Raw genomic sequence first — 12,732 nt, 5'->3', positions numbered from 1 at the left:
CTCCGCGGCCGCTGATTGTCTGAGAGTGCTCTATCTCAGCCAATCATTACCCGGGCAGTCATTTGACATGTTATTTTAAAGTTGTAATTGCCGCTGCTGCCCGTCCGCTACGGCGCTGGACAGTGGAGACTGATGGTCACCGCCGCCCGCTCCGACTGATCTGATTACAGCTGCTGCCCCACTGCTTCCTCCAAAGGCGTAACTAGATATTCGTAGGCCCCATAGCAAAAGTTTGTAAGGGCCCCCTATTTAGCAACTGATGGTGATAAATGTATGTAAAACATATTAGTTAGACAGCAAAGATGGGCCCCCTTCAGCTCTGGGCCCCATAGCAGCTGCACCCCTTGCACCTATGGTAGTTACGCTCTAGGCTTCCTCCCCAGCCGGCCACTCATTTGGGAGCCGCCGCCGCCGCCCGCCCCCACTGCTCCTCACCGCCCTGCAGCTCCCTGTTATTTTTTTTACATGTGATAAATCGCATGCGATTTATCACATATAAAAAATGGCACATCAAGTCCTAAATCGTATGTGAGCCTCCCGGGCGGCTCGGAGGAGAATTGGGTCCGACTTGTCCTTAGGACAAGGTACTTGGCAGTTGAGCTTTAAACCAAGAAAAAAACACATGTTCATTTTAGCTATGATGTGCAATCAGTTGCCAGGTTCCCATGAAAAACAGTTGTTAGTGTAGGACTTGCAGTGAAATGGGGTCCCTTGGCGAATTGAAAAAAGGCGATTTGCGGCGATGTGGTGCGCGAAAAAAACATGTGCATTTAGCGCAAAGCATAGAATGTCACCAATAGGGTGACATTCTATGGGATGAGATTTTTTCGCACTTTCAAAATCGCCCATTATCGCACTTTTTTAATATCGCATTTTTGCCGCGAATTCGCATATTTAATGAGGTGCGAAATCTGGAATGAAAAGTGCGATTAGGTGCGATAATGTGCGAATTTTAGGCATGAAAATGTGCGAATTTTAGGCATAAAAATGTGCGAATTTAAGGAAATGTGCGATTTTTTGTTCATAAAAAAAATTGGCGTGGGGTCCCCCCTCCTGAGCATAACCAGCCCCGGGCTCATTGAGCCGGGGCTGGTTCCAAAAATACGGGGGACAAAAAGCATAGGGGTCCCCCGTATTTCTGAAACCAGCCCCGGACTCTTGGACCGGTCCTGGTTCCAAAAATACGGGGGACAAAAAATCTGGGGGTCCCCCGTATTTTGAAACCAGCACCGGGCTCCCAACAGCCCTCGGCGTCATGCCACAGCCGGGGGACACTTTTTATATAAGGTCCCCCGGCCGAAACATGAGCACCGTGGCTGGTCAGCCTTGGACGGGGTACCTGGAGGAGTGGGGACCCCCACATAAAGGGGCCCCCCCCCCAGGCTTCACCCGTCCAGGGCTGAAGCCCGGGGCTGTCACCGGCGTCCCTGGCCAGTGGACGCCGGCCTGATGGGGTTAAATCTTCAATACATAACATTGCTTGATACAGGAGAACTACAAGTGCCAGCAGACCTCCCCCGCATGCTGGGACTTGGAGAACCACAAGTCCCAGCATGCGGGGCATTAATGGGCCCGCTGGGACTTGTAGTCCACCTGTAAAAAGAATGTTAAAAAAACACACACACAGAGAAGTAAAACTTTATTACACACACATTCACACACCTCACTTTTACAACCACATACTTACCGATCCAGGTCCAGCGCTGTCCTATTCACAGCCGGCTCCCTCCGCACTGACAGCGGGGACAACCGGCTGTCTCCGATGCCGCTAACAGCCTCTGTTGCGCTGTCCCAGCGCGACAGAGGCTGAGAGCGTGATTGGCCGATGCGTCTCCGCTATTTTTTTTGTCAAAAAACACTTTTCCACATTTTTTAACACAGGGCCATGCACAGATCTCTATGATCTGTGCAGGGTTCTGGCCAAATCGCATATCAGAACCTGGTCTGATTTTTTTGAGATTTTTAGACACATTTTTCAAATTCGCATCTCATTAAATATGCGAATTGTATACTTTTCAATGTGAAAACATCTGGATGCGAGTTCTGGCGAAAACTAAAAATCGCACTTTTAAAAAGTGCAAATCCGCTGGCAATACCGCACTTTTCGCCGATTTTCGCATCTCATTAAATATGCGAATTCGGGAAAAAGTGCGAAAACTGTCGTTTTTGCGATAAAATTCGACAAAGTCAGATTATCTCATCCCATAGAATGTCACCCAGACACTCTAATTTGTGACTGTAATCTTTTAGCATATATTTTACAAAAGAATGATGTACAGCAGAAATATGGGCTTCTCAGTAAACTCACTGCAGCTCTCTAAATAAAATACGCATCATATATAAAGCAAAGCCAAATTCACGGTCATGTAATATTTAAAGCCAACCTATAGCATGCTACATTGCCTAAATTCATAACAAAGGATTAACTCAAAGCAGATGCACAACATCTCATGGGACGCATAAATTAGTACTTGGCTTGAACACCATAAATCACCTGTGATACAAAAGGTGTGCGTCAGAGAATATGATAATATGTGTTCGATGATTCACTGTTAGGTGTATAAACCTTTCATAGTTTTCTTGTAAAAGTACAAACCCGGCCATTGTGCCTCTGCTCCAGTGGTACAAGAACTACAGGTTCATTTGTCCGCAGTACTGTAATTTATAATGCATCCCTCTTACAATATCACAACCCATACAGATGATGAGCTACACATAAAAGAGAACATTTTACATGTATTATATTGCTAAAAGTCACAGCTTGGGGGGAAAAAAAACATTTAATAAAAAGCTTTTTCTTTTTTTTTTTTGCTTTTTAACGAGATCTGTAAGCGTCTGAATGCTAATCCGTTATTAGTTTCTAGTGTCAGCCACAGTAATTACTGAAGCAGAGAGCATAGGGATTGTTATGCTTTGGCTATTTAGGTTGGTGATAGCTCTTCAGAATTCAGGACTGTACTGTTCTGCTATTAGTACAAGTGTGGTTGCAGCATGAAGAGAGCAGGAAGTGGGCGGAAGCGAGAGGTGAAGATAAAACATCTGTTTCACTAATCCATGCTGTCTCCTTATTATACTGTAAGATACTCAAGAGTCCTTATAGCAAGATACAATACTGCTCCTTTTCCAGCCTGCCTTAATGAGCATAAACAGTCTGACTCATTAGTTCCTAAGTCATTACGCTGCAAACTTAACAGGTATCGGTCAAGATTCTTTCTTTCCCCTTTACATCTTCCATCACAGCATGACATATAGAAACCTGCAATTATTCTGTATTCTGCTGAAGGACCCCATACTAATTTGAGGGCTTCAGCAGACATGTAACTGTATCCAAAAATCCACATTTTAGATGGCATCTGATAAATGGATTGTTTTGCCGTGACAAAAGTAACAAGCTTCATTAAACACAAAAGTGATGAGAGCTTTGGAAACAGCTGCCATTTAGGTTAAATACCTTACATTCAATATGGAATGAAGAAAATATACTGTAAGTTCAAATATGATAATAACTTTTGGATCCCATATTTGTAAACAAAACATTTACACACATTTGACGTTTTCTCAGTAAAAGTAATCGTGCTTTTCCTAAGGGGCGGACAATGCAGCTAAATAGTTGTAGTGACGATATCTAGTCTCAATTGCTCTGTTTTTTATTTTGGAATTTTGAATGGAAAAAATAGTTTAAATAAAGAAATGTGATGCTAACCATTAAGGCGACTGTACATAATAAAAGAAAAATTGAACAGCCAATTAAATAATAATTCATATGAATTCTAACAGATTTTAATGATTGGACTGGATGAGCACAAAGATTTTTAGCTAACTTGGCCTTAAATCATCAAACTTGGAAATTCACTTTTCTCTTTTCTCTGTACTGATAGATTTATTGGCTGGATAGAGGGCCTCATAGAGATGTAGGGAGTGCTGATTTTTATGCACTTTTATTGCCTTCTGATTGCGCAAGCGCCATGGTCGCAGTGAGTTATAGAATACTTTAGAGGTGTCACTCATAGGCCCTTATTCTGATCGGTGCGGCCGGATCAGATTATGCGGCCAGGACCGTGCGTGCGAAACCCCGCCTTCCATACGGATCGCCAACTCCGTCCGTACGCGGTAAGAAGCTGGCCGAACGGCCCGCACGTGTATTTTTCACGGAATACGCCTCCTCCATCTAAGGGAACCTCCCCCATCATTCGATGGTCGCAGACCATCGAATGCAGGACCGAGTGCTCCACCAGCTCCCGCAACCTCAGACCACACGGCCATTTTTCCGTGCAAAAGCAGGGATCTGGGCGGGCAGCTGACATCCGGCAATGTCATATGTCCGCCCCCTACACGTGCGTCACGGCCGCATTACCATACGTACGCCCAGCGTTTGCATGGGAACGCCCATGAAACGCGGGGCGTATGCATATGGTAATGAGCCCAAATAGCCCTTCACGCCCCTCTTCACACCTGTTCGGAGTGTTCACATATCATGCGGGATTTGGCCGTACGCCCCGCTCGCACATGTGCAGAGACGCCTCTGCACATGCGCAGACACAAAACATCGGCGGGCCGAACGCACGCGGATATATCCGCACCGACCAGAATAAGGGCTATAGTGAGGATTTATTGGGGGAAGTAACGGGGGTGGTGGCAAAATGCAGACATGTTACAGACAATAGGGTTAATCAGATGTTCAATTACACTAATCAACATCCATTTTGCATCTGACATTATTCGGGAAGTTTACTAATAATTTATATGACCGGCATCAGTCATATATGTGGGAAAAATGCAGATATACTAATCTACCATATTTAGTGATTCGTATTCGCTAAATACAAATATGAGTCTAATTTAAAAAAACTGCATATTGGGAAAACTACATTATTCACATTGGCAATGTTTATGGACATTTATTACTAGTGCCAATACACTACTGATTTGCATGTTATTTCCTTTTCCCCTCTTTCAAGGGATTTTAAGTGTAGAGGCTGCTGTAGAAATTACACAAAATACTTTTATAAGCGCGAATTGGAATATTGTGGTAATATATATATATATATATATATATATATATATATATATATATATATATATATCAGTGACGTGCGGTGAGGTCATTGCCTGGGGAGGCACTGACCTCACCGCACGTCACTGCCATACACCCCAGATACGCTGTGCTCAGTGTCACCCTGTACTACCCTACACCACCATACACCCCTGCTACACTGTGCTCAGTGTCGCCCTGTACTACCCTACACCACCATACACCCCGGCTACGCTATGCTCAGTTCCGCCCTGTACTACCCAACACCACCATACAACTTGGCTACACTGTGCTCAGTGTCACCCTGTACTACCCTACACCACCCTACACCCCGGCTACGCTGTGCTCAGTGTCGCCCTGTACTACCCTACACCACCATACACCCCGGTCACCCTGTACTACCCTACACCACCATACACCCCGGCTACGCTGTGCTCAGTGTCGCCCTGTACTACCCTACACCACCATACACTGCAGCTACGCTGTGCTCAGTGTCTCCCTATACTACCCTACACCACCATACACCCCGGCTACGCTGTGCTCAGTGTCACCCTGGACTACACCCCGGATAATCCCGCTCTGACTCTGTCACTCACAGGACATTATTAGGGCAGTTACAGGCAGTGCTTCAGGGATTAATCATCAAGGATGCCGCCATTCCTTTGTGCTGTGGGATCAGCATCATGAAAGGGAATTGTTACATTACACACGAACAGCCTATTGCAGGCAGCATCAATCCTGCGGGGAGACGCTGTGTACAGATCACATAGTGACATCGTGTCACACAGCTCCCGGGGTGACTGTCACCATCACACAGAATCCCCCAAATGTGTATCACACGGTGCCCGGGGTGACTGGCACCATCACACAGAATCCCCCACAATCATGTATATCACATACTGTAGCGCCCGGGGTGACTGGCACCATCACACAGAAACTACCCCGACAGGGACTGTTCTGCACCCCCCCCCCCCCCCCCCGCCGGTACAAGCACTCCACCAGCCCTCCCTCCACCCGGCGAACTCACCTGTCCTCTTCTCGGCGGTGACGGCGGCCGGTCCTCTCCACGGCGGTGACGGCGGCCGGTCCTCTCCACGGCGGTGACGGCGGCCGGTCCTCTCCACGGCGGTGAGTGTCAACGCCGGACTCCCCGCGCCCCGCGCTGCTGCATCCTCTCACGGGTCCTGTATGTGTGATTGGACAGCGGATCCAGCACTGGATCTGCTGGCCCAATCACATCGGGGGGCGTGCGTCTATACTGGTGCCCCTGTCATTGCGGCACCAGTATAAGTGCCGCTTCCCCATTCATTTTCAATGGGCTTTTACAGCCCATTGCTGCACCCTGCCCCTCTGCCCACCCCTTCCCGCCCCACGCTGCCCGGAGTTGCAATGTAAACAGCGGGAGGCACCTCTCCCGCTGCCTCCCACCCTCACATGCAGCAGTGTAAGAGGGTGGGAGGAAGCCGGAGAGGGAGAAATTATGAAAATAATAAAAGAAGATATATAAATATCTTCTTTTTATTATTTTCATCATTATGACAGGGGAGGCTCTGCCTCCCCTGCCTCCCCTGACTGCACGTCCCTGATATATATAGCATACCGACGGCTACCACAGACTATTTAGAAATAATATATATAAGCTATTTTACCTGAAACCTGTGACAGCTGCCCCTTTAATACTAATTCAGGTGCTAGGTTTGGGATTGTCTCACCTTTAAAAGCCATAAGGTACTTGGCAGTTGAGCTTTAAACCAAGAAAAAAACACATGTTCATTTTAGCTATGATGTGCAATCAGTTGCCAGGTTCCCATGAAAAACAGTTGTTAGTGTAGGACTTGCAGTGAAATGGGGTCCCTTGGCGATGGGCTGCAAGCTTAAATGCATTGATCAATTCATGAACTAAAACCCCATTATTTATTTAATTGATTATTTGAATGTTAAGGTGAGTTAGTTTGTTGTAGTGAGTGCTGGGCCCCCTTTTAGTGCTAGATGGCGTTGCTTGCTAGCTCCTGTTCCAGCTCCTGTCGGTTGTGCAGAAGGGGAAACAAGCAGGAAGTTTCCTGGACTGTACCATGACCATTAGTAACCTACACAGTACAATTATTGTATGCAATTTGGTCTAGATCTCGTTGCATCGCATCGCATATGTTTTGCAATACAATGAGATGCAATCTAGTACAAAAAGTATGTGCAGCACATACTTTTTGAGTTGTGCGATGGGATGTGCGCGGGAGCTCGCATCACATCGCACCGGGCAATTGTACCATGTATGGGCACCAGCGGCGTAGCTACGTAGCTACCCCGCCGCCCATTCAAACCCCCCCAATCCCCGCAGCCTTACCTTTCGCTCTGGTCCCGGCGGCTCCGTTCTTCTGCTGAGGACCACCACAAAATGGCCGCCCCCATACAGCAGACAGTTTCAGAGAACTGTGTGCTATATGAGGGTGGCCATTTTGTGGTGGTCCTCAGCAGAAGAACAGAGCCGCCGGGACCAGCGAAATAGGTAAGCCTGCGGGGGATTGGGGGGGGGGGTGTAACTATAGCACCGCAGCCCCCGGCGCCCCCATATGCACAGCGCCCCCCCGCCCGGTGGTGGGGGCTGCGGTGCTATAGTTACGCCACTGATGGGCACCTTTAGTGTGTGCTGCTACATGACTGTACCTCCGTCTCTGTGTCCCAGCACTGGTCTGATGGCTGATCATCATAAGAAGATATGTGGTCCTTACATCAGTGGCTGTGGCCAGTGCAAGACAGAATAATACAACTAAAGCCTTTTATCACCTTGACAAAGAAGATTTATCAAATGTACTGCGACTGTGGTCTTGGTGACCAGGATAAAATCTGGGCAGCCCATATTTTTGTCAAAACCGTCACAACTAGAGTGGTTTAAAGCAAATCATCATATTGTGCCATACGATGTCCCGATGGTATGTGAGTGTAAGGGCCACTCTACGGACTGTTATGTTTGTCTAAATAGTATTTCAGTAGAACTAAGCAGACCAGCAAATATCCTAAAGTGTCTTCAGCGCTAAAACCTGTGCTTAATGATAGAAGGGCTGTCTGTTCCTTTACCTTGTGTATGTACTAGTGTGTACTAGTAAATAGAGGACAGCAGAGTAAAGCAAGTCAAAAGGTTCAGAATTACAGCGTACAGAGTATCACCCCAAAACTTAACAAACAAATCACCTCACATAAAGGAATATAAAGAATTAAATGGTTTTGGTTAGTGACTTCAAAGTTCAAACTGTCAAAACAACAAGCAAAACTTTTGGTTTCTAGGCTGAAACAGCAAAACATTCTTGCTGAAGTTATGACAATTTTACATTTTACAGCAAGAATATTTTCTATGCCCATATTTTCTGGGAAAGAAAAATTCAATGTGTATGAGTACTGATGTTAATGGTTTAATGATTGAGTTTGGTGTTCTTTGTATTACCAGTGAGTGATGATTGTTTATTGATTCCCCAAAGGCTGGTGTTCAACTGCACATCGAGCGCACGGCAGTGAATCCTGTATTGGATTCACCATGCGCTCGCTGTGATTCTCCATCCTCCCTGTGCCCGCCAGCCCTCCCTCTCCCCCTATTCAACTTGTCAGGGGCTCGCTGCCCCTGATGGCGAATTTGTACTCCCCTGGCAAATGCTGCACAGAGCCAGGAGGTTGGCGGAAGGAGGGAGATGGAAGCCTCCCTGCCTGCGCTGCACATAGCAGCAACGAGAGCAGCAGGGAGGACAAGGAGGGCTGGTGGGGAGACAGGCAGCAGAAGCTGTGGCCAGTGGAGACAGGCGGGGATGCGCTGGTCCCGCTCCATGCATATGTAATGAGCGGGACCAAGCGCAGTGAATATTAATGAGCGGGTCTCCGCCCCCCCCCCCCACGCGCATTCGTCATGTTAAAAAAAAATAATTAAAAATTAAAAATATATTTATGTGCTGCTTCTTTTTAATTACAAATAGCAAGAACCCTTCAAATATAAAAAAAATATTTTTTTTTGACCCCCCAAAAATTAATAGAAAACGTTTATTTTAAAAAAACACATTCCAGTTCACCTAAAAAAGATGTCGAATGCAAAAATGATGAAAATTTGAGAAAATCACGGTGAAAGCAGTTCTCCAATTTAGCATTGAATACACTCTCGGCGAAGTCGAGTCAAAACCCAATTGAAATACACCAGCGAATTGCTGTGACTATGGGCAGTATTCAACGTGAAATATTCTCCGTGCATGGCGAGAGATTTTTCGCCATGCACTCGCCCTGTTCCAGAGGGCTCGCTGCCTCCCCTGCTCCCACTATTAAATGTGGTTAAGACTCGCCGCCACTCGCGGCGAGTCTTAACCCCTGCAGCGGATGAGCGTCCGCGGCAGGGAGCTGGCAGGGAGCCAGGGGACGGTGGCAGCCAGGGAGATTAAAGTCTCCCTGGCTGCCCCAAAACATATGTGGAGGGGAGGAGGGCTCCCCGGGACCCAGGCAGCACAAGCTGCCCCCCCCCCCCCCTATAGCCAGCGGGGGACCCAGTATTCACTGCACCCGATCGTGTAAAAAAAAATATATATATTTTTTTTTTTTATTAAATATATATTCATGTGCTATAAGCACATGAATAAAAATAACATGCCCCTTCACAGAAAAAAAATCCTGATTACACAATACAATTGATTCCTAGACTTTTTCCCTGACAACCCGGGTAGTGTAAGTGAGGAACAAAGGGGAACTTTTTTGGTACTTGTGTAGTTTCATGGCACCAGGAAATAGCATGCGATTTGATGTGCAATGAGATTTATTACCTGTTCATACCCCCACTATCCACTACGGCATGAAGTTGATGTTATATATTGTGGCGAGCGCAGCGAGCCCGATGCGTGGCGAGCGTAGCGTAGCTCAGTGAATACATGTCAAGTAATCCGTGTCCGCTCGCCACGCTTCGGGCTCGCCACACTATATAAAGTCAACTCCATGCCATAGTGGATAGTGGGGGTATAAACAGGTAATAAATCGCATTGCACATCAGATCACATGCGATATTGCATGCAAATCGCATGCGATTTACTGGCGCCGTGAAACTACACAAGTACCCTTTTTTTTGTGTTTTTGTTTGCGGAAACGGATTTTAATGAAGCAGTAGTCAAAGTTATAGATTACAACATATTAGATCTATAAAATGTCATCAATAGTATGTCTGCTTTACAAGTAAGTCAACAGATAAACTACAGAAGGATAGGAAAGAAAATAAGGAAAGAAAGGAAATAGAAGAAAGGGAGAAGTGAAGGTTAGAAGGACATATATGACCTATAAGTGGGAGTAAGTTTAAAATTATACCATAGGCGATAAGTCTCCATTGGGTTAATGGACTGACCCGTGGAGAAGGAGACCAGGTCTTCCATGTCTAAAAAGTAATCCATTTTTGTTAGCCATTGTTTCATTGAGGGACGCGTTGAGGACCTCCAGAGGGTTGGTATTATGGCTTTGGCCGCATTATTAAAATGCCTAAGTAGTGAGTATAAGGGTATGGGTTTATCTGGATGAGGTTTAGTAACCAGAATGCTGGGTTTTTGGGCACAGTATCACCTAGTATTAGTTCAGAGCACTTAAATACCTCTGTCCAAAAAAGCAGAAATGCGGGGGGCACTCCCACCAGATATGTAAAAAGTTGCCAATTGTCGATTTACATCTCCAACAAAGAATAGACACTGTGGGAAACATTTTATTAAGGATAGATGGGGTTGGGGGGAACATTTTTACCAAGACATTCTGACAACAGAGCATCACTGCTAAGCAGCCGATGCTGGGACCCTGCAGTGGTGGGGGACCACTGCTGGTTCTTTGTTAGAGAGACCAATGAGACACTGTACAAACAGAAAGCATCTATACATCAAATTTCCCTAAAGCAAAGGGACTTTAATGTACATTTTATCTTCATTAACAATTACATTAGCGCTAATCTAGATTAAGAGTTTCTATAGTTTAATTTCTAAAGTTTTTAAGAATTTTGGTAGCTGTATTACCATTTTATAAATGAATATGATAAGAATATTTCAATTCTATAGAAAGTAATAAAAATTTTCAATTCTATAACTTTTTTCAAATATAGCTATTATCCCTTTTGTTATCTGTGTGCATCTAATAAATGTGACGTAATAGATAAAAATGGATTTTACCACTGAATTTATCATCCCTAAATTAGGCAAAAAACACATATTCACATGCCAGATGCAGATCATTTTTTTTAAATTGTGTTGATTAGTGTTAATGAAGGATCTGTGAGCACCAATGAATGATTGTAAGCAGTTTCTTGGATTTGCAAAGCCACCAGTGGGTGGTCTCAGTACATTTCCAGGCAGCTACAGCATTAGCATATTTTCACACACCCGTTGCGCATGGGATAGCAGCTGTAAATGCATTAGTGTACATCTCAGAACCAAGCCCAGAATTCCATACGATATGAATAATAAAATAATCTAAACTAAAGAGGGCTGTTTATCGTAGGATGAAGAGGCCCATGCCGGTGAAAACAGATGTTTGAAGGTTTTCATAGCAATTCATTTCCATTCAATGGTGAAATATATTTTAAACATTTTTGTATTGCACAGTATATAACTGGCTTTCTGCCCCACTGTATGCATGTGCACTGCAGGTGGGGCAGTTGTAACTTGGGCAGAGAGAATTAGATTTGGGTTGGGGTTTTACTACAAAGTGAGATCTATATTGCAGTGTAAAAATAAAGCAGCCAGTATTTACCCTGCACAGAAACAAAATAACTCACCCAAATCTAACTCTCTCTGCACATTTTACATCCGCCCCACCTGCAGTGCACATGGTTTTGTCCATCTAAGAAGGATTTTGTCAGAAAGAGTAAACTAGAATAAGGCCCTTAGTTATCACTGCCTATTCATAAACAGTTCTCTTAATGTTATACTGGGACAGATATAAGTTGGTGAAGAGATAAAGTGGCCAACCAGCACTGCCAACCAGCACCCAACTGTCATTTTTCAAACTCTGCCTGTAACTTGACAGTTGGGAGCTGGTTGGTGATTGATATAGTACCAACCACTTTATCACTTCATCAGGCTTAATAAATCTGCCCCACTATTTCAAAACCATGTTTTTCAGTTCCTCTAACAGAATGCCTCCTGGATTGCCTGTGTTTATATGGCTGATGTGCAAACATGATATCATTTGGGCAACTGTACAGTATATTCATCTGTGTAACATGTTTTGCTTGACAACTCTCAACTATAGACTTCATTCTGAGAGGTTGAGAAAAAATTCCCATATTAAGCAGCTTTTCAGTTTTATTCCTTAAGTCTTGGTCCGAACATTTGAACTTAGAGGACATGGCATTGCAATAAATGTTATAGCTTATAATATAAAATATTTACCTTGAAAGAGTAATCTGAAAGCTCTGATATCCTGCTATAAAGGAAGCCAGTCTAGTTAGGCTCTGTTTCCCAGATCCTCCAACGCCAACTAGCAATGCATTGCCTTGAGGAGTCCGGATAATGCGAGAGATTTTTACCAAGTGAACCATTGCATCCTGAACAGAAAAAATGTTAATTAACATTAATGTTTGTGTAAAATGTCATGTAAGGTCATATGATATCACAGTAGGGGACACACAGACAGACAAACTATCTTGGAGCATGGATGCACCTCTGCCGCTAGACCCCCATAAACAAACACCTACCCCCATCTTTACATACCGG

At 44.9% G+C, this 12,732-nt stretch overlaps 1 protein-coding gene across 1 annotated transcript in view; it reads right to left on the bottom strand.

Moving 5' to 3' along the window:
• LOC146080772 (dynein axonemal heavy chain 5-like) overlaps window positions 1-12,732 on the bottom strand; it is a 357,582-nt gene that overhangs the window by 126,564 nt on the left and 218,286 nt on the right. The window contains exon 56 of the mRNA XM_083188420.1: window positions 12,409-12,563. Within this exon, the coding sequence (XP_083044546.1) occupies window positions 12,409-12,563 (155 nt within the window). The remainder of the gene's footprint in view (window positions 1-12,408; window positions 12,564-12,732) is intronic.

This window comes from Crinia signifera, chromosome 5, assembly GCF_055691185.1.
Source record: "Crinia signifera chromosome 5, ASM5569118v1, whole genome shotgun sequence".
NCBI classification, from domain to species: domain Eukaryota; kingdom Metazoa; phylum Chordata; class Amphibia; order Anura; family Myobatrachidae; genus Crinia; species Crinia signifera.
This window is presented reverse-complemented; position numbering and strand designations above follow the sequence as displayed.